Raw genomic sequence first — 24423 nt, 5'->3', positions numbered from 1 at the left:
AAGCTGGAGAGGGACTCTTTGTCAGGAACTGTAGTGACAGGGCAAGAAGTAATGGGTACAAACTGAAAGAAGAGAAATTTGCGTTAAATATTGGGAAGAAATTCTTTCCTGCGAAGGTGATGAGACACTGGAACAGGCTGCCCAGGGAGGCTGCGGATGCCCCAAACCCTGATCAAAGCCAGGCTGGATAAGGTCTTGAGCAACCTGATCTATTGAGAGGTGTCCCTGCCCATGGCAGTGAGGTTGCCACTAGATGACCTTGAAGGTCCCTTCCAACCCTTAACATGCTAAGATTCTTAATGAAACTGGGACATACAGCATGGAGTCACTACCTGTGGCATGTTAGCTTTCATGCAAGTGGACAAGTTTCTGTGTTTTCCCAAAAGATAAGTTGCCTCTCACAGAATTGCTGCATAGTGATTGAAGATTACAGCTTGCTTACTACACCGAGACAGATAAATGATCACCAGATACCGCCATAGCTCTAGTTTTCCTTTTACTTGCAGTATTTTTGCAATGCAAAACAATATACTGAAGGGTAAAGCCGTGAAGGTAGCAGGAGTAATAGAAGAAGAAGAAAATCCCCAGCAAAACAGATCTCCAAACAGTTTCAAAAAAGAAAGAGAAGGGGGGGGGGGGGGAAGCAGGAGCTGAGAAGGGTGTGTTTACTAGTACAAGAGTGTGATTGAATGTTCTAATATATTTGCATGAATAAACATGAAAAATAACATTCATCTGAAATAAAAGAGTCACAAGTCTGGAGGATAATCTAAAAACCAGACATCTCAGAACAGGAGGAGGAAAGGAAGGACAGCTGGTTCTGATCAATTGTCTTAAATAACTAGTATTAAGAGGCAAAACAGAACAAATTTATGAGATGCCATAACTCAGGTTGCTTGGTTAATTGTATGAGGAACTGTAATGGGTGATGATAACACTGTCTTCTTTAAATGACATGTGAAAGAGCAAATCTTCAATTAGCACACAGTGTGGATCCTGCTCCTGAATAAGGTAGCTACTGTGTGTTGCATGGATGGCTCCAAGCTTTGGGATAGCAACCCATCCAGATTCTTGAAGTGAATACAGAGCTATTATCTGTCTGATTTTTTCTTGGATTTACATGGAATAGTAACATTTTAGAGCAGTTCAAAAGTTTACTATGGTCAGTTTTCATGCTTTATCTTTACCCTCAGATTTCTTTCTAATATCCTTACAGATACAGACTTAGATATGATAAATGATAAATATCTCTTCTTCAGTTTTCCTACCCTGCAGGCTATGGTTGCATTCACTGTCAGTCTCATGGGGTTGTATAGAGCAGGACTATCCCCATCAGCTTTGGGGTAAGAAGTGTTTCCCTGCAGGAAAAATGCAGGGAAATAATCATAATCTTGCAACCTGATTTACTGGGCCAAATGTTGTTCTGAGTTGCCACATGCCATCTGATAGCAGGTGCATTAAATGGAGGGCAGGAGACAGGACAGAAATGGCTCCTTACCGTCAGGAAGAGATGCAATTAAGGCAAACAAGATCTAGCCCTTCCCTGGTTGGTCACAAGCCTAATAAATTACCAGAGTAGTCCAATCAGGAATATATTTGTATGCCATGATTTTTTTTGTTTGTTTTTAAGTGTGAGCATTCTCATTTTGGGTGGCATATACTGCAGTTATAATAGGTCTAAAGTATACTACAGGTTCTGGAAGCTGGAGCTGTTCCTCCATTACATGTTATTTCACCTGCCATATAAAAAGAAACACAGAATTAGAGGCACAGTCATAAATTTCCTTCTCAGTCATTGCAGGAGTTTTTTAGAACTTTTATGTTATCCAGTGATTGGTGTAGATCATGCCTATGGCGCCCTACCTAGAGCTGCAAAGTAATTGTGCTTGGAAAGAGTAATGGAAAGAGTATTGTGGAGTTAGTGAAAATCTTCCTTACTTGAATATCAATTACTTATTCAGGAAATAATTCTTCAGAAATTGTCTAAATTGTAGTTAAAACACTTACTTTTGATATTTTAAGTTAACTACTGTGAGTTAAACTGAAATAAAACATCTAGACAACTCTAATAATTTCTAAACTGTGTCATTTGAGCAATGTCCACACCATGGGCTGTTGGAATTTTGGTCCAGTTTGTAACAAAAGAAGAGTTCAGATACAGTCTCTGGGGAGTGAAAGCACCCAGTCGTGGCAGATATTTGGTCAGACATTTGGGAGAGGCCAGGAGAACCTTCTGCTTCTCCCTTTCTGAGAGTCAAACAAATCCTCAGGCTATCAGACAAGCTTTCACCCAAAGCCCACTACAGCTGATGGATTTCAGTACGACACAGGCTGGGCCAACAGAAAAAGAAAACCATGTTCAACCAAAATAAATTGCTACTGGGTACTGCCAGGACTGCTTGCTTCTAGGTAGTACTTAATCTGGGCTAGAAATGGGATGAACCATTATTTCTTAAGTGTTCTCCTAGGACTGTGTTAACTTTTCTTAGCTTCTGCTTCATGACCTGTGGGACAGCAGATCAGCCACAGCCCCTGTGTACAAAGGGATGTCTCCCTGCTGTTTTCCAGGGACAGCAAATGATATTCTGCTGTCCTCAGGTGCATGGGAATTCATGCTGAATGTATTCTCACTAGTTTCTCAGATACTAGTGTTTGGGAATTTAAGCTGGTGGCCTTTTTGACAACCTGTCATGGTGTCAGGTTTGAAGGCAAGGTGCCTTCAGCCTTGCCAGTGGAGCCAAATATATGAAACTTGTTCTGGGTGTCTTACTCTGCTGTTTCAGCAAAGCTTGCTGTAGATCTGTGAGAGTATTCATAAGCATGTTTTTGGGTTACGAATGAAAAGCTAATTACTTTTTCTGACCTCTCTTTGCAGCCATTCTCTCTTCCTCTTTTTTCTTCTCTTCCTCCAGAGCTTTAATTTTTGCATCATACTCATCAGCACGAGTCTTCCACTCATTCCTGTTGTTCAGAAGCCCATCAAGCATAGGCTGAATTTCCTCATGGAAACGGGAAAATTCCTAATCCAAACACACCTCTCAGTACAATGCAATGCAGAGGGAATGCTTGTCCATCACACCCCAGGATAGACCCTGACACTTTGCATCCAAAGCTGATGCTTTGCAGAAAGCATTAATGGCAGAAAAAGGCACCATGTTGCAATGCCCCAGAAAAGGGCAGATGTTCCCTCATCAACATATCCCTCTCCCCAGGAGCGATGGTGCTGCACCAGGACTCAGTCACCTGGGATTTGAACCCCTGTTGATAAGGATGAGGTGTGTAAGGGTGCACGTTACTTACCTTATAGACAAATGTGCACACAAAGTCAATGAAACCCACTTGAAGCTTTGGAAGCTCAGCAGCTTTCCTTCGGTCCATCATGGGCTGTGGGAGGACGCAAATTCACCATGATTTATGAGACCACTTAATTGAAAAACACACCTCTATCTTCTCCCCAAAACTGCCTTGTTGTGTCAGCCTGGCACTTTTGTCATGCTACCCTAAAGACTGTCCATCACAGATCTCTTCCCCAGCTCCCCAGCTTCCCCAGGAGTGAAGTGGGCTCATTTCTATTGCCATTTTAGCAGAAATTTGAGGCAGCATTTCAAGCATCTATGGATGGGGAGGAGAACAACAAGTTTTTCCCTTGTGCCTCCCAAACACACCAGAAAAGGTTCATGTTATAAAACGTTGAAGAGGTTTTAAATACTCTAAAACATGACTGAACAAGAAATTGTATTTCTACAAGATCTTGTTGATAACTATATAATTTGTGATGCCACTGTAGGTAGAGGGGGTGCATGAAAATCTACTTTAAAAAAAACCCCAAACCACACAGGTGGATGCCACATCAAGGAAAAACTCCTGGTTCTTTCAATGTCAAATTTATCTAAAAAAAAAAAGTTAGAAATGCCCTTCCATTTATCAATAATTCCTTGACTCTATGGAGTCTGTGTTTGTGGTTTTTCTCTTTATTAGAAACTCTTCTTTCTTCTGTGACCTGTCTATTCAGTTTTTCACTTTTTCTGTAAGGGACCTGCACAAAATCTCCAGGGGGTTAGTCACCCTTTGATGGTTCACAGCTACTGAACCCATCTAACTATACGGACAGCTGGACAAGAGGCACTGGGCACAGTCAGAGATGCTCTTCACTTTCTCAGAACACAGTTTTCTATTGGATTTTGGCAAGCATGGTGATTTCAGGCAGACACAGAGCAGTCAGAACAGCGCTGCTTGTGGTAAGTGTGTAGTTCAGAGCAGCACTGCTTGCTGTCTGAATTGAACTGCCTGGTTCTTGCACGGTACTTACAATGGGCTGCTGCTGAAGGACGCTTATTTCCAAATCTCCTTGCTCCCAGAACTCAGCTGCCACCAGTAGAGCTACCTACATTGATAAAGAAGGAAAAAGAAAAGTTAGCACTAACTTCAGCCTCGTAACTTGATGCACTTCACATCTCCATTCTGAAGCAAATCTCACTTGTAATCCTTCTGTTTCTTCTAGTCCAACCATAGCCCCACTCTTCCTCCTGGGAAGGGCAGCTGTGGCAATAGGATTGCACCTGTCTAGTGACAACTCGACAGTCCTGTTGCACTGGATCTCATTAGTCCACTCCTCATCTATTAAGAAACATTTCCAATGTATTCCTCTTTAGGATTTGCTTACTGGGCGCCTTGTGGGTGTCTATTTTATTTTTTTTTTCTGTTGTCTTTTCTTCATGCTGAACAGGAAGGTAGGCTTTATTTCTTTTACCCTCCTTTAAATTTTAGTGTTGTCTTGGGGTGACTTTATGATGTGTATCCCATATCACTGCCCTATGCCCAGGAATTAATTTTTGTACCTTTCTATGCCTTTAAACTGAGCCTGAGAGGGGGAAGGAAAAACTGAGCAAAACTTTTTCAAAGCAGTTTACAGCTTTTTCAAAGAGACACAGAGATAGAGGCTTTTATTTTCAGCTGCAGCAGGAGAGCGGGAGGGAAGGGAAGCACCCGGCTTGCTTTTCTTTCCAGCCAGCCTTCAGCAGTTTTTTTTCCTCAGCTCTTTTTCCTTTGGAGAGTTGAACTTTTGTTTTCCTGGGAATTCATTTTTTCCCTTTTCTCTCTGCTGGACTCTTTCAACATCAGAATACATTGGGAGGACTTTCCACCAAGGCCTTGACCCTGGAGGTGGGCTCACCACCCAATCCCAGCTCCAAGGAGGGGGAGAGAGAGACTGCGGAAGTACTCTGAAATTTTCCCAGGTTTCTCCCAGCAGGGCAAGGGGTTTTATTATTTAGCATTATTATCCTTTTCCTGTGTGTTTGTTAAATAAATAGGTTTTATCTCTTTCAATTTCCTTCTAGGAAATTTATTTTTCCTGAACCTGGTGGGGGGAGGGGTGGTTGTGCCTTCTCTCAGAGGATATATTTCTAAATTTGACCAAACTGGCACAAGTGTTTATTATTTAGCAATTACTCAAGTACAGTTCAGGAATGAACTCCTTAAGGAAATCAAACAACTGAGCAAACTGGAGGTAGGTATTGCTGTAATAAAGCCAGTGCATATGTTATATCTAAAAAATCTCACTGTGACCCAAAAATCTATATTACTGGGAGGTTTGTTTTGCTTTTTGTTTTGATGGGGGGTTTTTTTGTAAACATGAATTTTTTGAGGAACTCACAACTACGATCTGAAAGACTGGTTAATCCATCAAAACCATAGCTATTCCTTTTGGTAATTTTGGTAGGAGACTTTGATTTAACTTCTAGGCAGCTTAGAAATTGCATTACTTTGAAGTATAAGTACAGAAATCTAACAGGATTTCAAGCACCTGACCTTACTCTGGACTTCCCAAGGTTTTGTGATAGCCGACAAGTCACAAGCAGTCATCATCATGGCCCTAAAAACAGGAAAGAAATTATTTTATTCCCTATTTTTTCAGGCTCAGGACCCTCACACCTCAGTACTGTATCAGGTCTACCCTGGCCCCTGGTGAATTGATAGACAAAAAAAGATGTATTGCTGCAACAGCCTTGGTTCTGACTGGAACAATCATCAAAGGTTGCTCTCTTGATTAAAATGCAATTATGATGAGGAACTACTTGCTTCTGGCACTAAGATATTTACTTCTTTAGTCATTGCTGAGCTGAACTCCATGACTTTAGAGTAACACCTTGGCTCCCTCATGGGTGTGTAGCAGTGCAGTCTGCGGTGAGGTTGTGAGGGCACTTCATCACCAGTGTAGCAGCACTTCATCCTGCAAAGTGTCTGTCTGGTCACAAGAGCAGCATTGTGCAACTCAGATTCGTTGCCACTGGGAAGAACAGCTAATGGATCGGATGTCCCTGTCTGTGGCCTACAGGGTGACCTGGTAGGAGTATATAACCAGAAGGGATCCTGCATCTCCTTAGGAGTATATGACCAACATGACACTTATTTGGATGAAGAACCACTTTAAGGTTTTTTTCCCCTGTTTAATTTTCCCTGCTTCTCCAGAAGATCAAATCTGAGTGGCCAGTAATGTATCACTCGCTGACTTTGCACTAAGTGCAGCACAAAGTGTGTGGTGGAACTCTCATCAGGTGTCCACATCACTAACCTTTCCCCAGAGCCAACTACTCACATGACAACCTCTTTCTTTGTTGTCTCCAGAGACAGATACTCAGTCCAGGCAGTCACACTGTCATAGGTCTTAGACTCATCCACAATCTTTTGAAACATTGTTCTCTTTCTTTGGGGGGGTAGGGGAGGAAGGTAAAAAAAAAAAAAAAAAGGAAAAAAAGAAAAATCTATTAAACAAGGAAACAAATATGTTAAATACAGGTGGCTGATCCTGATATTGGTAACCCTTCCAGAAGGGTTTCCAGTAGTTGCTGTCCTGACACTTTATGTCCTCAAGGAAGCCCCCATCAAAACCAAGAACCATCATCTGGTCTCTTAACTATTGTAAATGCCTTAAAAATACGTATAGTGATGAGACATGAGCAGGTCCTTGAAAGTATGACCTACTGCAAGCTATGTCAGCTGAGAAATGCTTCCACCTTAGCTGGCAGTACAAGAAGCATTTTTCCTTAAATGTTAAGCAAACTGCAGAAACCTAGAGCTAGCCGGAGTATTTTTAAAGCTACCTGGCTTTATATACTTAGTCAAGCATTGTTAGACTTATTTATATAATCTAAATATATATAGGGAATTCTGAGGAATGGTTTATACACAATACACCCTTGTTTGGAGTGGCGTAAGATCTGAAGAAACCCGATGTTTCAATACTAGCAGAGAAAATAGGCCATATCACAAAGTGACTTGTGCATGTGTTCTCACATAAATAATCCTGTGTCAGCTCAACCAAGCCTCTGCTTGCAGTTCACTTTGCCCAAGGAGGGCAAGGACCAGTTTGCTCCCAGCTGGTGAGGAAATGGTATTATACAGATAGATGGTGCCAAACAGATATTGCATCTCCACAGAAAGAGTTCTGGTTATTCCAACCTCCCTCAAATTCCTCTCTTTTGGGCTGTTTAAATTTAGTGTAATTATACTGCAGTGCAAAACACAGAAGCAGTTTCTGGTCTTGACACAGTATTTTGAAACCACATTTTGAAAGCTCCTTGCTAATTAGAAAGTTATAAGTCATTGAGTTTCAGTCTTATGTCCCAGAAAGTTAGCAGGCACTGCTCCAAGATTTTGGCTTTTTTGGCCCTTGGGTGTGAAACAGACTATGAGCTGGACATTAACCTACAATGGACTACTTGTTATTTGTGTCATGCCTCTCTCACAGAGAAGTTAGTATAGTTCTGGCCAGGCCATTTGCCACCTAGGAGTATTTTCAGAGCTGAAATGCTAGGTAAAAAAAAACAAGCCAAAACAATCCTGACATTTCTTCCCATAGGGGATCACATAGCCCTCCCTTGTTGGAAATAGAGGGTTAAAAAGTCATGTATATGATTTAATTGAGCAGAGGTTCAAAATTCTTTTGAATGATTTGAGTTCTCCCACCGGCTCTGAGGTCAGTATTAAGGGCAGTCTCCTAGAGCCAGTGTCCATGAAGAGAACTGCTGCACTGGTGGGTGGCTTTCAGAGCAAAGCATCACATTTGGCCTTTGTAAAAGGCCAGCTGCTTTCTGCCTCTCACACACAGTGTGCATGACCAACTTACTTGAAGTAGAGTGCCAGGTCTGTTGCTATAATGGCAATTTCCATCAGGTGAATCACATGCTCGTGCTGTCTGCGGTTGAGGTTCTGACATATATTCAGTGACTGAAAAGCAAAAGAAAGGGAGTTGCAAAATCCAAGCTCTGTGTTGTTATGAGTTCCTGGCCACCTCCCTTTCCCAAATAGATTCACTTTTTTTCTTTCAATTGTTTACCTTGGTCCCCTCAGGTGCAAAGGGTGTGAGCCCATTCATGGTGTGGTGCCATTTCCCCTTTAGTTCACTGAACAGGGGGAGGTTGTTACACAGCGTCTACACAAACCCCATCCCCTGGCTACAGGGGAAATTTGCCTGAAATTGAAAGTTAGCTGTGGGAATGTGTTAGCCTTGGTCCTGCCAGAGGGGCTACAGGAGAACAACCCTGTATTTAATGTATTCCTATGGGGATAACAGTGTAGCTTCTGAAGAAACCAAGTCATGCATTTAGGAAGCCTATGTGCTTTGGTCCTGGCCGAGCATAGAATCCTTAGGAAATGAAGCAGTTGCAGTTTGTTGGCATCCAAACCAGAGAAAGGTCTTGTGCTGACAGCTCAGTCGTTAATGAAAAATCTCCCTAAAAGAAAATTATTCATGCCCTTATACTACTGTTCATTACCGACCTCCTCAGAGAGCAAGAATTTTCCAAATTCCAAGTGATGTCTCTCTAAAATTGAAGATCCATGAAGTTTAGCTAAAGGATTTTGAGATCTGGTTGCATAAAGGAAAAAATGAAGATATTAGTGCAGCACTTAAAATTGAAAAGAAGTGTCTCATTTCGTATTTAATTTCTGTCACACACATAAGTTCAATTATTTTTAAAAGGCCTGTGAGTAGAACTTTTTAGTAGGTAATGACTTTAGTCTAATAAGACTTATGTGACGTTGCTTATAACTCTTTGGACACTGTGTAAAACAGTCTTCCAACTGGAAATATCACTCCAACTCTTCTTTATGACTGCAGTGTAATTACTCAGCTAAGTAAGTATAATTCCTGAATAATTACATGTTGATATCTGGTAATAGGAACAGAAAAACCTGCAACCCTTGGACACCTTCCTAGCTGAAAAGCAAGGCCCTCTTGTATCAAAAACCCAAGCCAACTTCACTTAATGTTTTTTCAAAGCTCCAGGAAGTAAGACAATACAGCCAGCAAGCATTGCAGAAGAGCTGTGATCTGACTTCCTAAAGTGAGCAACAGAGTCCTGACTAGGCAACAAAATTATGCAGTTGTTTATCTGTAGCTAATGACCGCCTACTGAGAGCAGCATTCTCATAGGTGCTTTGTTTCTGTAGGTGGTGAGGGCAATGCCATTCATGGTGCTTTCTCCATAGATACAGAAAAACTGGTCATCTTACGTCCAGGATGCTTCTATTGGCATCCTAAGTCTCCTGTAGTGCTCAGGATACTGAGTGCCTGCTCTGCACCTGTTCCACACGGTAATGGTAATGTAGAGTTTTGCTTTAACCAGAGGAGGTTTGCTAGGAGGTAAAGAAAGCCCCAGAGAGCACCGTGAATTTTCCCCAGCAGCCAAAGCATGAGCTCAAACACTGCAGCAAGCTGAAAAGCGAGGTAACTTGTCAAAGAAGGTTGTCACCTTTGTGTATTAAACAGAGATGTACTGGAGTTTGGTGTGATCACAGCCTGATTCCACGCCAAGTAGGAGCAACAGAAAATGGTTTGAAGTGGTGAGAAAATGCTTACTTCATTTGGTAGAGGTTGTTGGTTCCCCTGTGGTCAATATCGTGGCAGAGAGCAGCAGTTACCATTGCAAGGGCTTCGAGGTCTGTGTAGTAACGCTTCAGTTTGCCAGTCTGGAGGGAGAGAATTTAAATGCCGTATGTTAGCATCTCTAACAGGAAAAGATACTGAGCAGTGACTGCTCTGTGCTGGGGATGTCCTGGCACAGTCCAGGACAACTCAAAGTATTTGTGAACAGAAATGCAATGCACAGTACACTTAGGTTAGAATGGGGAATCAGCTGGGAACAAAATATTTCAGACCCAGGCAGGCACATCTGTAGTGTTTATCTGCTTGATGCACACCTGTAGGGTTGGCTACCTACTGCTATAGGAGCCTTGTGCCCTAGGATTCACCCAGGCTGTCATAAGTGCCCCTCCCAGACACTGCACACAAAGTACTTTGTGAAAAGGCTCTGCATCTTTCAGGTCAGTGTGGCTGTCAAGCTGAATCACCCAAAGGATTGTCCAGGGGTGGTAGGCATAAGTCTGCTGCCAGATGTGTGAGCAGATGTGTGAGCAGATGTGACCATCTTCACTGGTTCCTGGCTGATCAGTCCCTGGTGTGGAGCAGCAGTCTGACACCTGTTTTTCTTGTTGAGGTATCTGTTGCCCTGGGGACCTGTGAGAAATGGCACTCGCTATGTTCACACTGGCAATAGACTTGTACCTGTGTCCGTCCTGGGTGGAAATGGAAAGCATAAGGTCGTGTCCATCCCAGCCAGCTGACTTCAGTGTGGCTCTTACTGTCAGAATCTATTGGAAGAATGGAAGTCCTGTAGTCTCTCTCCTCTATTCTGCAGAAGGATTTAATCTGGAGTCTATTCAACACCATACACATCTGCGTCTATGAGAATTAAAGCTCTCCATTCATTGGCCAATATTGACCAAAGATTTCTTCACATGTAATGTAGTGACTGTCACTTCAGGCAAATGGAGACCTTGTTTAGCAGGACCTGTGCTAGGAGTGACAAACCTTTTTCCTACACCAAAAGGGAGTTTCAAAGGGAGCCCTGCATAATTCCCAGGTGCAGCAGAAGACCTGCTGTAAGTGAAGCTGTGCCACAGAATTAACCGTGGCGGTGTCACCTTACCATCAGGAGTGTGAACATGGTCTGTGCAACATTGAAGCCATGGCGCCAGTTGTGGTAAGTTATCTTCCGGTAGCCTTTGCTGACGGAGTACACAAACCTTACCAGAACCTGCCAGAGGGGAAGAGGATGTTAGTGTGGGTGATGATGCTGCTGCCTGTTTATCTAGCCATAAGGGTCATGTACAGAAATCATGGATGAGGCTCAAACCAGCCAGGTGGGCCCAGAAAGGGATCAGAAGCTGTAATACCATCAGGCTACCCTGACAATGTTGTTAGAATAAAGCCTAGTCGAGAGCAAAAGGGGACACTAAAATGTAGCTGTTTTCTAATCTCTCTCTCTTTGTCTTTTTTTTTTTTTTTTTTGGTAAGAAAAATAAAACCAAAGAGATGCCTATGTGGTAAACAAGAATCAGCTCTGCCTAAAGAAAAAGCAATTTCATCTTACTTTTTGTGAATTTATTGAATGGTTATGTTTCTCTAAGTTCTCAGTCATAAGATTTTTCCTTTTGTCTTGTGATGTATTAATACTGATACCTCTCTTCAAGAGATATGGATCCATAGATGTAGAGATGAATGACATTTATATCACCTAAAGAATTACGATGTAGGGCACTAAACAGAGAAATGTTTTTTTCCCTCTGCAGTCTACTTCGCCATGTATACTACCTCTTGTAGCTATGCAGGTTTTCTCATTAAAGAGCAAATTATTTATGAATGAGTATTCATTTCTTAAAATCTCAACCATGAGAATTACTGCTTTTCACACCTGTTCCAGGGGTTAGTTGTTCCGGAGTAGATATTTTGAGTATTTTTGACACTGACATTCTACATGTAAGAAGCACAGAGTTAACTCTCATTCACTTCCCCCTCAGTTGCGATCCTGCTTTTCCAGGGTGTAAACTCTTCCTGCAATTACCGCCAGATCCCACTAGATGGAAATCGACTTCACGTGATGTGCAGAGAAATCCCTTGGGGAGCACGGAGCTGCTGGAACACCAGTTTCACAATTCCTGTAGGGTTTTGGACTGCAGAAGTCGTGAGTTCCCACGTCAGGGCTTATGGGGTCCTTGTTCCCACAAGGCCACACCATTCCCATCGACAAATTGGTGCCAACTGCGCCAAATGAAGGCACATCCATGTTTGCATGGGAATGAAAAACAGAGGGACTTGGCAGAGCGGGTTTCAGCACATGCTGGCTGAAAGTTGCAGGGTACACACTCTGGCAAAGGAAACAGGCACACAGGTGGGAACTCCCCGTGTTGCTGCTGGGATGTGTTTTTACACTGCAGCTGTGAGTGGCACTGGATACAGAAAGTGCAAGCCATCTTTTTCAGGGGCCACCACCCATCCATACAGACCTCATAGCAAACCTGCTCCTGTGGCAGGCAGTGAGGAGCAGAAGAGAGCAGAAGAGAGCAGAAGAGGCCAGCTTTACGCTCCAGTCCCACATGAGAGACCGTTCCTGCCTTCAGCAAGGTGAGGGGGCTCAGGACAGTGACCCCCTCCCCGCAAGTCCCCGTGAACCCAGTTCTGTGGCTGCTCTCTGAGCTGGGCTGGGTACGCACAGGAACCTCAGTCCCAGCACCAGCATGGGTGAGTCTGCTGTACATCTAAGACAGGAGATCCTAGCTTTTTCCAGCTCATACCTCCTGCGGGATCTGGAACTTTTTCACCACGCCAAGCTCGTAGTACATCTGAATGCCACATTTCACCAGCTCTAGCTCGGTGCAGTCAAAATCAGAGAACCTGAACTCATAGATTTCAAACTTAGTGGGCCCCGGGAGTTCTTCTTTCTGTAAGAGAGGTGGGCAGGTTTATTGCTGTTCTACTTATGTCATTCCTAAGCTTTGCTAAATAAAAATATATCAGTCAGATGCTGCTTTTCTTCTAGAACATAACACAGAAATGGATTGATATTAAGCTTTTCATGATAACCCCATTAAGTGGAGGAAGAGGGAGGGCAATTTTGGTTAAGTGCAGGAAATATTGTTTGTTTCCTGTTAAGCACTTGATTTGATATAATTTGAAGACTCAGAATGGGAGAAGACTTACAGCCTTCCTTAATTACTCTGAAGATCAAAATGTGTGACAAGCCAAGGTGGCTGACGTGTTTCCAGATGGACTTTGAACCCCTTGAGATAAAGTGGCAGAGAGCAGGGACTCACCAGGAGCTGTGGAAGGCACTTGCTGAGACATAATAATGATAATCTCAAACTCGTGGAGCAGAGGAGGGCAGGGTATGCTTTGCCTTTACCCTTCACCAGGGATCAGCATGCCAGCACTGGGAATTCCTCCCTACATCTATGCAGGCAATATTTGTTTGCCCGGGCTGTTCTTTTCAGCAGTGCATTGTTCTTACCAGAATGCTTGCCAGCTCCTCTTCATCACACTCATTTGGTTCCTTCCCCAGCTTTTCTCGTGTTGGCTGCAAAGAGCATGGGTGTGTTAAGCAGACACCTGAACTCCACTGGACTTTGCACTGGGCAGCTTTGGGGCAATCTAGGGCAGCTCTCATATTCAAATTGTGCTTCTTTCCTGGACCTTACTTCAGTTTCTTGTCTTCCAGCATATTTTTCCTGGTAGTGTTCTCCCTCTCCTCAGTTTTGTTTTGTGTTTCCCTTACTTGCAAATGTTCCCCAGTGTTGCCACTGGGTCCTCTAATTTCACATCCTCAGCACTAAGAATGTTTTGAAGAATAAATCAGTTTCTGTTCCACCCCTACAGCCCTGCCCTGAGTAGCACTCATTCAAGCCCACCTCCAAGGCTGGCTTTGCTGAGGAAATTAGAAAGAACATAGTGGCACAGTATGCCAAGGTGGAGGGCAGACCACAGAACAAAAAGAAAGGCTTTGTCTGCCCCTGTGCTGTTACTAGGGCCCAGGTGCTGCTGCCACGTCATGGTGGCTGGCAGCATTTCTGTGAAATGGGAGACCTGTATCTGTGCCACAACTCATGGGCCAGGTCAGTACTTGGGTGTGTGTTTCACGTTGAGAGGCATTACCAGAATTTCCTGGATTTCATCCTTGTCACATTTCACGTGGTAGAGCACCATGTCCTGAGCAATGTCCTTACGGTTCTCCAACTTGTTCATCTTATCATATGTGTCTGTGTTGAGTACAGACCAACCCAGGAACTGCGTCAAGGACTTGGTGAGGGAAGAGAAGGCAAGAGTGAAATAGCCATAATATCTGTTCCTCAAAGATGCAGCCTTAGGACACTGTATGATACATTTTTAAAGAAATGCAAGCTCGACTTTGGCCACAATCCCAGCAATGAGCAACCATGTCTTTGCTCCCAGCTGCGACTTCCTCCTCAGCAAAGCAGCTCCCCAGCTGTTGAATCTGCCCAAGCCTTGAGAGCATCCATGCTGTGGAGACTGAAGGACCCTCTGTCCAGTTCAGGGTACAGAAGACTATTTCTGTGTGTCTCCATGCCTGTGGAAAGGTTTCTGTCACAATGGTGACAGCAGGTCAGGAACCCTCATATCAAAGGAGAGCAAGGTGGTCTCAACATGTCTCACATGTATTTACTCACATCCTGTGCTTGCTTTCAACTAGTTTGCTGTCCAATGGCCAATTCAAATGGATTTTTTTCCACAGTCTTTTTGTTTGATAATAAATGTCTATTTCAGGAAATGTCCTGATTGATAACAGATGCCAAGAGCTAAATACTTATATTTCATTGAAACTAGCAAAGGAACATTTCTAAACAGCAAGGCCCTTAGTCACAGCCACTGTTGGTAGATTCAATAGCTGGCTTCCCTTTGTATCCTACCTACACAGACAGTTTCTGTGTAATTTTTTCACTTGCCCAGCCAGTGAGAGCCAGTGGTCAGGTATGCAAACACAGGTGAGAATGGTTGTGTTGGCACACAGCAGCTGCTCATGGCTAGGTATACAACCCAAAATTTTCAAGCCGATGTATAACACCTCTCTAAGCAACAAAGGTACCCACTTAGCTGCAAAACACTTGGGATGCTTTGCGGGTGTACATGGAGCAATAGTGACCTCTTCAACCACATGAATTTCTTCCAGCAAGAAACTATACCTCCATGAGGGTTTCATCCTGTTCATCAAATGGTTTCCCATCTTTTCTGTTATAAAATGTGACAACGCCAACAATTTCTTCCCTTTTATTCACTATTGGCATGGAGAGAACGTTTTTGATTGTCCATCCTGATTCATCTAGAGGACCTTCCTTGAAGCAACAGCAAGCAGAAAGACATCATGTACTTAATATGTTTTCTAAATAAATGAGCACTCCAGTTTTACATTAGGACTACAAACAAAAAAAGTATTTATATGCATAATATTGACTCTACATTACATTTCTGCAAAAAAAATGTTGAATCCTTGATAGAACTGGAAGTTTTCACAATACCTGAAAGTTAAACATCTCATCTGCAGCAGCATTCATAATGTTGCAGATCTAGGGGATCACACAAAAGAAAAAGTATTACAATATGGGCAACGAGAAGTTTAACTGCCAAAACAAAGGACTGAATTGCTGAGAAAGCAGCATGGGTATTATTCATCTCAGAAAGACTTGATGAATCCTAGGTTAAGTACTTACAAATCCACTTTCAGCCACATACGTTGGCAGTCCAGTTACTAGTGCCCAGTGATCTGGGGTAGGATTTCTAATGGAAGAAAAAGGTATAAGGGAAATTAAAGACATACATTTACTAAAGAAAGATCATGGAGCTGAAGTGTGTTCAGCTGATTGCATAATCCAGGTTTAGGCCTGGAACCCCCAGTCCATAAATGGTCCTGTCACTTTCAAAGGATCCATGTGCACAGGCAAAGATTTTCCACATAAGTAAACACTTCCCTTCAAGGATTCAAGACAAAATGACTGATAAAGTATCAGTTTGCAGAGACTTAATAAAAAGTCGCTCCTGAGAGTGAGGGCCATGTTTCAGACCTTCAACGCAGAGAAAGATAAAAGGAGATTCTTGGCTAAGGATGTCTGCCAGCCTGAATTTTGAACACTGCTGTACCCAAGAAATGGGGGCCTTTTTTGCAACACATACACCAATGTGAAGCAATGTTACAAGAAATGGGCAAAACCCCTCTAATGTCAGGTTTCACTAAGATGCCCAAGGCTTCTCTGAGAAATTCAGTGGCAAGAAGAGAGGACAGTTCTCAAAGAGAGGGAGTCCCAGTGTGTCAGGAGGGGAGAAAAGGCTAGTGGTAGCCTTAACATAGGGTCAGGGATAGAAGGATTGGAGAGAAGCAAGGAAGCCTCAACACAAGGGCATCCTGGGTGGGGCTCACCCACTGACACAGGAAAGGCATGGAGGGGAGTGATGCCTCAGCTTGGCAAGGAGAGAGGAAACCTGCAGGCAATCAAGGCAGCTCACTTCTGCAGCCAAAAGCAAACACTGGTTGCAGTGGATTTTGGAGCCTGACTTCCAAGTCAGGATCCCAACGCCCTTGAGGAAATCTTTACCCCACAGAAATGTGAGTGGAAGCACCAACTTACATTCTGACTCTTGGTCTTCTATCAGTCCTTTGCATTTCTCCACATGGATGTCTTTAAACTATGGGGAACCTTGCTTTTAGCTACACCCTGTGTCAGTACCTAGCATACAGGGACTGGGCACTTACGGGATGACTTTAATGTCTTCTTTTCCATGTAAGATATAATCAATGACCTTGTAAAAGACTATTTCCTACAAGTGAAAAAAAGAGTGGCATTAAAATGACTGGTGAGGCAATCCATCCGGACAAGAGAAAGTTAAAGAAATCTTGTTTTCACATACCCTGCCATCTGGGGTTCGAGGTCCTGAGTAGGGGAGTACTTCTCCCAACAGGACTGGCCACAGGTCAAAAAATTCCTGGTTTTAAAATTTAAAAAGTATTTTTAGAGTAGGAAAGTGCATTCTGTCTTGAGCCTCAAACTATTGCTCTACCATGCTGGGTTTGGAGTTGTGTAAGCAAGGCAGGAAACAATAAAACTAATTCAATACTAGGCAGCAGAATGATACCCAAATATCCAAATCTGGAAGTGTCAGGTGCATTTATATGGCTGCATATGATCATACACTGCCTATACACTTCATTCGGTGAACAGTGAGTACTGGCTGTACTCACAGCAAACAGCTATGACAATGCTCTTATGTTCTTCATTTTCCAGAGTGTGACTATAGGCTGACCTACTGCTTGCCAGATTGAAGAAGTGAAATACTTCTTTTGCTTTTTATTCTGTTAGGCTACATTATAATGTTGATCAAAGTGTCTTTATCTTACACTAACCATCTTTTAACACTCCTCTTCACAAGACAATATGCTACAAGAGCTCTGTCAACAAGACAGTCAGCCTGACAGTGGGACAAACAGGGCTCCACTGGCAAGGATGCTGTGTAACCCTCACATAAAGTTTGCAAACAATCAGACCAAATCAGAGGTAACTTCAATTCTGTCAGCTTGTTTTCGTGAAGCCAAATTTCATCTAAAAACCTGGATATTGTGAGCATGAATGAGTCCTTGAGGAAGATGGCTGCTTTGTTGATGGGGGTTTCCACAGGTGTCTCACTACACTTCCGATACCCACAGACTTTGTGAGGTTTTGTTTGTGCTGCAGGCTTTGACCAGGATTGCCAGACTCAGACACATCTTCCCCTCCTATGTATTCCCAGTCTCAGACAGTCTCATTCCAGTGATAAACTCTTCGCCTTTCCTGTTTTAGTTAGCCCATTATCTTAATCTTTGCACAAAAAAAGAATGCCAACCAAAGTAAGAATAATGGCTCAAAGTTAGCTCCAACTTTCACTGCCTCGGTAAATCTTATCTCCATGCATCACCCCTCAGGGGATAGCAGCAATCCGAAAGATGCACAGCACATATGTGAACACTCACCTTCTCCTTTGTCATGTCCAGGAGACCGACTGAGTACCGGTCACAGTTCAGGTACGCCCGCACTGTATAAAAGGCTTTGTGGAACTGCCTCTCAATGTCCGTCAGTTCCTCAAAAACCTTATTAGCTGACCACAACAGCACCTGCGGGAGAAAATCAAAATGTAAGCACAGCCTTTCTCAGAGAGATGTGCTTCCCAAATGTTGGGTTACAGTCCCCAAAAAGTGCAGAAAACCTACACTGCTTGTTCACACTGGGAATTACTATGGAGGAAGAGTCAGGTCATCATAGTGTTATATAGAAGTCAAACGTTACCAACACAGCACAAAAAAGTAGTAGTGTCAGGCAAAGAGCTGTCCCCACTTAAATTTTGCACCCATTAGTAAAATCTTGCATCCAAAACCGGTTAACACCAAAAACGTTGCAAATTCCAGAGGCTCGTGCTTGAAATAGCTGAATTAACACTTTCCTCAAAGACTTCGAGCAGCTGTTTTTTGTGTACATCGGCCCATGATCCTTTTCCTCATCTTCTGGCCTACAGATGTACCTTTAAGAAAGCTGTTGCTATTAGACCCTTTCATTTGTAAAAGCAGACGTTACACAGATATTGCTCTGAAATGATAAGGAAGGCACCCACACTCTTGCTTAGCTTAGCTAATGCATGTGTGCCTGTATCCAAGGTGTGTGCCTGGCTTTCCGAGCCCAGGAGGTATGAGGAGCTGTGCTTCAGAAGCACTGAGAGCTGCAACCTGAAGCAGACTGGACCTGTGCTTTGTCCAAGAAATACTGTTACATGGCCACAGTCAGAAAAAGTGTCTCACCTCTTCACTGGGCACTAGTAGATGTCTTTTGAGCAATTCTGAGATGCACTGGTCTGTTTCTAATCCATAAATTGGGACAACTCTGCCACTTGTATGAAGTCTGAGTCATTCAATAACAGCATCCCTCAAACAGGGTAGTGGTGTTGTCATACAAACAAATGAAAATGAGCAGCAGTTTAGCTTTTTGGCACTTTACAGCATGCAATAGGTAATGCTGAAAGCCACAAGCCCAGTGAGAAGGACTGAGAGAAACAGCTGAAAAATATCTAAGTCAAGGAATCTTGCAAAGAATTTGGTCAAAATGTATTACATGGTCTTCTAGTAAGACTCTTACACAGTATCTGAGCGCAAGCAGACTGAACTGTCTTTGCACAAGCCATTTTACCCATGGTATCGCCCAGTCTTTGCTGTTGGGATTTGCAATATTAAAATCCTAGACCACTTTTGAGAATGTCATTTGCTCACTCTGTACCTCAGTACTTTAATTTCTAACACAACGAACTGTAATAACTTTCACAAAGCCCTGAAGACCTATATTAATCAGAGGTTTGACAACTGAGCTGTTGGCAGAACTAGAGCAGTGTGTCCTGCATCTCATTGTTGCTTTCCTCCCTTTCTGTGGGACCTGCTCAGACAGCACTAATATATGAACACAGGACTCCTGGGTTCAGTCCCAGACCAGAAGCATTAGGTCTTCCACTTTTTGGGACCCCATTTTGTCTTCTAGCCCCTTTTTTATCCTGACTAGTCCTACTGCTAAGCTCTCAATGGGAATAAACCTTTGCCAGTTCTACTTTAGTTAACTATTCACCATTGCTGGTGGCTGTATCACTGGAATATCACTCATGTTTTGTTAAGTGAAAAAAATTAGGCAAAGCATAATGAATTAGAAAGTATAAGTGCTGTCCCAAAGCTTCAAAATAAACTTTCATTCTGCATCCATTTTGCTAAGAGAGGCATTTCTCCATGGGAATCCCAGTGGAGAATACAGCATGGCTGCCATGAAGCACAGGTACAATTCCAGGTCCTCTTCAGTGATAACCAATATCTGCTGCACAAAGTGGTTGCAAGGATTCACATCTATACTAATAAATCTGAGAATTCTATTGTACCCCAAGTAATGGAAAAGAATAGTGCCTGAATTACTTCAATCCAGAATATCCTAAACCCTTAATATATGTTCTTTTCTACTGGTGGAGGCCAATACAACAGGCAGATGGCAACCATTTTACTGCCTCTAAGAGGAAATCCAATAACACTTTTTAATGAGCAGATAAGGAAAAAATACCACATTCCTAAGTGTTTCAGAAAATGTCTTGGTGCTGCTGTCTGAAGTGATTAAGTGATCCAAGAGTGTTTCACAGCCTCAAGTCAACAAAACATCTAGAGGTCAGTCCTGCTGAAACTGGTGCCACTGCATCAGGTCCTGCAGTTTCACCAATAGCAGCAGAGTAATGAAGGACTCTAGGGAAAGGATCAGTATCTCAAAACAGCTGAGGGCATCTTTTCCTTTCTGCTCTTCAGGAACAAATCTCTAAAGAAAATCAAAATCACCTTTTAAAACAGAAGAATGTATTCATTTGATTTTGAGATAGTCAATCTGCATTTTCACTCTTACCTGGCCCCTACGAGTCTCACAGTTGTGAAGATAACTCAAGTGATAAATTTTCAGGTTCAAGGATGCAAAATTCAGATACTTCAGAAAGAGCTGAAAAGGCAAATTGTGAGATTGAATTGAATGCAGTATCAACCTCATGTGTACAGTATTGCATAACACTGCTTTACAAGCATCAAGGTAATTTCCCAGGATAAATGCTTTGCTTTGCACTGCCATGACATGAGGCTTATCCCACTGTACTTTCCCTGAAAGATCTGAGATAAGTATCCTCATTATGAGCCTCTTCTATGAGGGTGTGAGTGCTCTTTAGGGAAATGCACACCAGTGGAGCCCCACTAGAGCAGACATCACTAGCATAAAAGAATCTCTGTTACATGACAGAAGTAACAGCTGTTTGATAGGAACTCATCTACTACCACTTACTGTTTCATCAGAGCTGGTGAAGTGTGGGCCATTCAGCTTATTTATAGCCACAATGACTGCAACCAAATCTTTGCCATTCAAGATGGGTGTTGCAAGGATGTTTTTTGTAGTGTAGTCGGTGAGCTCGTCAACAAATGCGCTGAACTGGGCACACTGTTTAATAGAGAATTTACAAATAAGCGTTTTCCACAACATGTGTAGTCTTGAAATCAAGTCAAAGCACAGCCCCTTGAAGTAAGCTGCCTAAAAAAATTTTGCTTAAAAATTACTCAGGAAAAGCAATGAATTAGCAGAAAATTGGACGATGTACAGATGATAAAGCTAATATCAAGAGCAGAAGCTGTGGCTTTTGACTGCCACATGTACACTTTTAACTTTCTGTAAAGATCTTGCAAATCATAAGCTTTAACATGTCAAACTCTCTCAGAACAAGGGGGCTCTCCACTGGTCACTCTCAGATCAATGACGTTCTTCACAGTACCTCCTCCGTCTTTTTCTCTGACTTCTTGTTAGCACTGCAGAGTGGGTAGAGCCAGGTAGCACTGCACAGCCACAGTGTATAAACCAGTGCAGTGACTGGCAAGTTCACTCACCCTCATTTTTCATCTGCTTTTACTGTGAAGCTTGTTGTCAGCTTGCATCATCTACCCCTAGTTTCTCTTGGAAAGCAGAGAAAGGGTAGTATAGAGAAAGCAGATGGCCAATGATTTCACCTGCACAGGGCCATACTGATACCGTCATCACCTGCCACGGGGGATTGCAGGGATGGTCTTGCTGACAAAGGATCTTCTCCCTGCTCGGGTGAATAGCTTGTCAGCTATTAGTTCTTCTATTTGGGTTAGAAAAAGCCACACAGCTCTGATCATATTCAGAAGGTTGCACCAGAAAGAATGATCACTCCCTAATACATCTTCTGCCCATACCTTCCCCTCTGTTGGCCTTTTCTGCCAAATGGGGTAGACCAAGCATTTATTTTGTCTCTGGGTCTTCTTCAAAGGAATTGTCTTATGGCAATGTCTAAAAGCACTAGGGTTGGAGTGCAGCGCTTATCTCACAGCACGGAAAGCCTTCCATATATTTGGAGCAACATCAGAAACCAAACAACTTTAAAAAGTTTAAGTCACATTCTGATGCTTCCCCCAACACCAACAATACCCCCAGCAAAAAAAAAAAAACCAACAGGTTGCAGAACCAAAAGAGTGTCTCAGTGTGTTCCGTGGAAGACAAGGAAGGTTTTGCTGGAGGGTTGGGCTATGCCTGGATTGAGCAACAAATGAATGAATAAACAGATGGCCTCTTTGTAACTAGCAAACAATAGATGGAGTAATCCCAAATGCCATATTTGGGTCACATGGATTTTAGTTTTATATCTATGATTAGAACAAGCAGATTCTTATTCCAGCCACCCAGGTTTACATGATTGAACCAGAAGTATGGGAAGTAAATACTGTCATGAAAGCATAAACATAAAACATTAAAATCCCTCAGATCCCTCCTGATATTGCAGATTGCAGTTTTTGCTGAAAGACTTTTTTTGGTCAAAGCGTGTTTCTTGCTGCTTCTGATGAAGATCACCCATACACAGATTGCCATTAACGCACCTGCTCTGGGGTCCACTCCCTCTGATTGATAATAATGCCTCTAAATGCCCTTAACTAAATCTTCATCACAGCTTTGATTTTCAAAGGTCTTTTGTGATGGAAAACTGTCTTTGGACTCACTGTAAAGGATTTCTTTGTCTTTGCCCCTTCCTCGTAGAATATAAAATTGTATGGAAAATTCCATGTGCATTCAGTGCACTGGCTGCCTCACTCTCCTCCGCTGGACTAGAAGTGATTTTTTTTTTAATTAGACAGACAAGGTGTAGCAGTGCCCTGTTTGCAGGCAGTAAGACCTAGTGTAATCAATGTGCTTAGTTTCACCTCACTCCACTAATGAAATTGGAAGCAACTTTCAGACTTGCTACTTGTTTCCAATACACAGCTACTACATCACAAGCACTGAGGTGTGCTGCTGCCTCTTGACCCCTGTGAGCCTCTCTTCTACCCAGAAAATGAATAAAAGGCAAACATACCTCGTGGACATCCTTGATGTTCATGGTTTTTTTGGTCTGAGCAACATGGCCCACAATGCCTATGTCCAACGGATAGACAATCTCGCAGTCTGGAGAGACCAGGCATTCCTCCAGAGTACTTCCCTCTTGGATGTTGAAAAGCCTTGTTGCCAGTTCAGGAGTTCCATTTCTCTGCCTATACATGAAAAGACTACAGCGATCAGCATGAATAAGGGACCTGATTCTTCTCAAGGTCTTGAAAACAACTTTCTCCATGTTGATGCTTTCTTGCATGTCTTGGATCAACTCAAAAAGTATTTCGCTCTCATTGTTATCCCAGGACTCTGTTTTTAGTTTCTTCTCAAAGTACTGCTTGGCAAAAGCAGGGTTGCCATCAAGAAACTTCTCCACGTCGTCTTCACTAATGCTCATTGTGAATGCCTTGGATCTTGTGGGTAAGTAGCAGTCCAAAGGTGTGCAAGCAGCACTCTAATTTCTCATGTATGTTTTAAATTTTTGTAATAGAAGATGCTGCTTCTGGAATGACCAAGTTTCAGGTATCCCTGTCAAGAGAGCTTGTCATCAGGAAGAGGTATTCCCTTATAATGCTGAAGGTGTGTCTGTGGGAGGACAGATCTTCTCAACCAAAGAGATTAGATGACCTCTACAAGAGCTTTGGGTCAACTTTCCTCTTCTTAATCTAACTGCAAACAAAAACTGAGTACTCACAATGTCTGAAAACACTATCCTTTCTCTTGATAAACAGAACGCTTACTGAAACAATTCTATTGAGGCAGCAGCAACAGGGAAGGAGTGCATCTCCTAACATTGAAATAAGCTCTTTAAAGTCTAATTAAATATATACTGCTTGGGCCTAATCCTTGGCTAACAAGGTGAGCATCTTATTATTTCTGCTCTCCCAGCTCCCAGCAGTAGTAGGAAGTGTATCCTTCACAAAAGAACTCAGTGGCCAGAACAAAAATAATGAGGTAATGCTGCTCTTTAGGATTCTCTCTACTATTGCATGGCTCTACAGCAGCTCATGTAAGGGCTGTACTCTAAGGGAAGCACCAATCCTGAATGCTTTAGTCCAGGGTTTGAACTGAATTTGCAAGGTCTATGGTCTTCATTTCTTGCTAGTAAGAGCCACAACAGGAAAACATGCCTCTTAGTGGCATCCCTTTAGGAAGGAATCTGGAGAGCTTCTGTTTGGGATTGCTGAATTTAAACACTCTGAAGAAACATGGGAAGCCCTGCAGATAAAACAAAAAAACAAACACCAAGCAAAACCCAAGCAAGCCAGGAACGTAGAAATATTTCCCTCATCACTATCAGTGGAGAAAGGGGGAGAATTATGGCTGTGAGGAACAGAAGCAATTTCACATCAATGAAGTCACAATGCTGCGAACAGCAGGTGAGGGTCAGTGTGATGCTGGGAGGCAAAGTGCTACAGAGGCCATTACTTCTCAGAAGAATTAAACAATGCACAGGAGTTTTCATTACTGGGGAGCAAGGCTGAATCCCATCTACTACATTGCTGGAAAATAAGCAAGGCTCACCTGCTTAGGGAGTAAGGGTCTAAGGGTCCAGGCTGCCTGTGTCTCTGAGTACTGCCACTACTGCCAGGAGTGGCTCAATCCAGCCCAAATGTGAATATGATT

General features: G+C 42.8%; 1 protein-coding gene across 2 annotated transcripts; it reads right to left on the bottom strand.

Moving 5' to 3' along the window:
* Positions 1-483: 483 nt before the first annotated feature.
* Positions 484-23594, bottom strand: PDE6B (phosphodiesterase 6B). 2 transcript variants are annotated; one of them, XM_042023479.1, is made up of 22 exons: positions 22784-23594; positions 20710-20862; positions 20287-20376; positions 17850-17990; positions 16754-16828; positions 16599-16663; positions 15562-15628; positions 15370-15417; positions 15037-15186; positions 13991-14134; positions 13350-13415; positions 12637-12783; positions 10992-11099; positions 9863-9972; positions 8782-8869; positions 8129-8229; positions 6599-6706; positions 5812-5875; positions 4310-4384; positions 3301-3384; positions 2854-3020; positions 484-1736 (listed from the first exon to the last, which is right to left on the bottom strand). In XM_042023479.1, exons 1-22 carry the CDS (start codon positions 23192-23194, stop codon positions 1733-1735), a joined length of 2466 nt encoding a protein of 821 aa, XP_041879413.1. In that variant the 5' UTR covers positions 23195-23594; the 3' UTR covers positions 484-1732. The 2 variants fall into 2 exon arrangements, with proteins under 2 accessions (XP_041879413.1, XP_041879412.1); XM_042023478.1 differs by having other exon boundaries at positions 2864-3020.
* Between the last annotated feature and the right edge of the window lie 829 nt (positions 23595-24423).

Source organism: Corvus kubaryi, unplaced genomic scaffold (assembly GCF_017639235.1).
Source record: "Corvus kubaryi isolate FWS band 111438036 unplaced genomic scaffold, C.kubaryi_AGA036_p1.0 37249, whole genome shotgun sequence".
Lineage (NCBI taxonomy): Eukaryota > Metazoa > Chordata > Aves > Passeriformes > Corvidae > Corvus > Corvus kubaryi.
The sequence above is the reverse complement of the archived record's forward strand: the minus strand, read 5'-3'. Positions and strand labels throughout refer to the sequence as shown.

Bases quoted from the DNA above. Each gene is read 5' to 3' on its own strand.
- PDE6B (XM_042023478.1), bottom strand. From the start codon at position 23,194: ATGAGCATTAGTGAAGACGACGTGGAGAAGTTTCTTGATGGCAACCCT. The intron at 16,829-17,849 runs GTGAGTGTTCAC...TTTTAAAACCAG, and splicing joins TGGACATGACAAAGGAGAAG to GAATTTTTTGACCTGTGGCC. The intron at 8,230-8,781 runs GTCGGTAATGAA...TTTGCTTTTCAG, and splicing joins AATTCTTGCTCTCTGAGGAG to TCACTGAATATATGTCAGAA.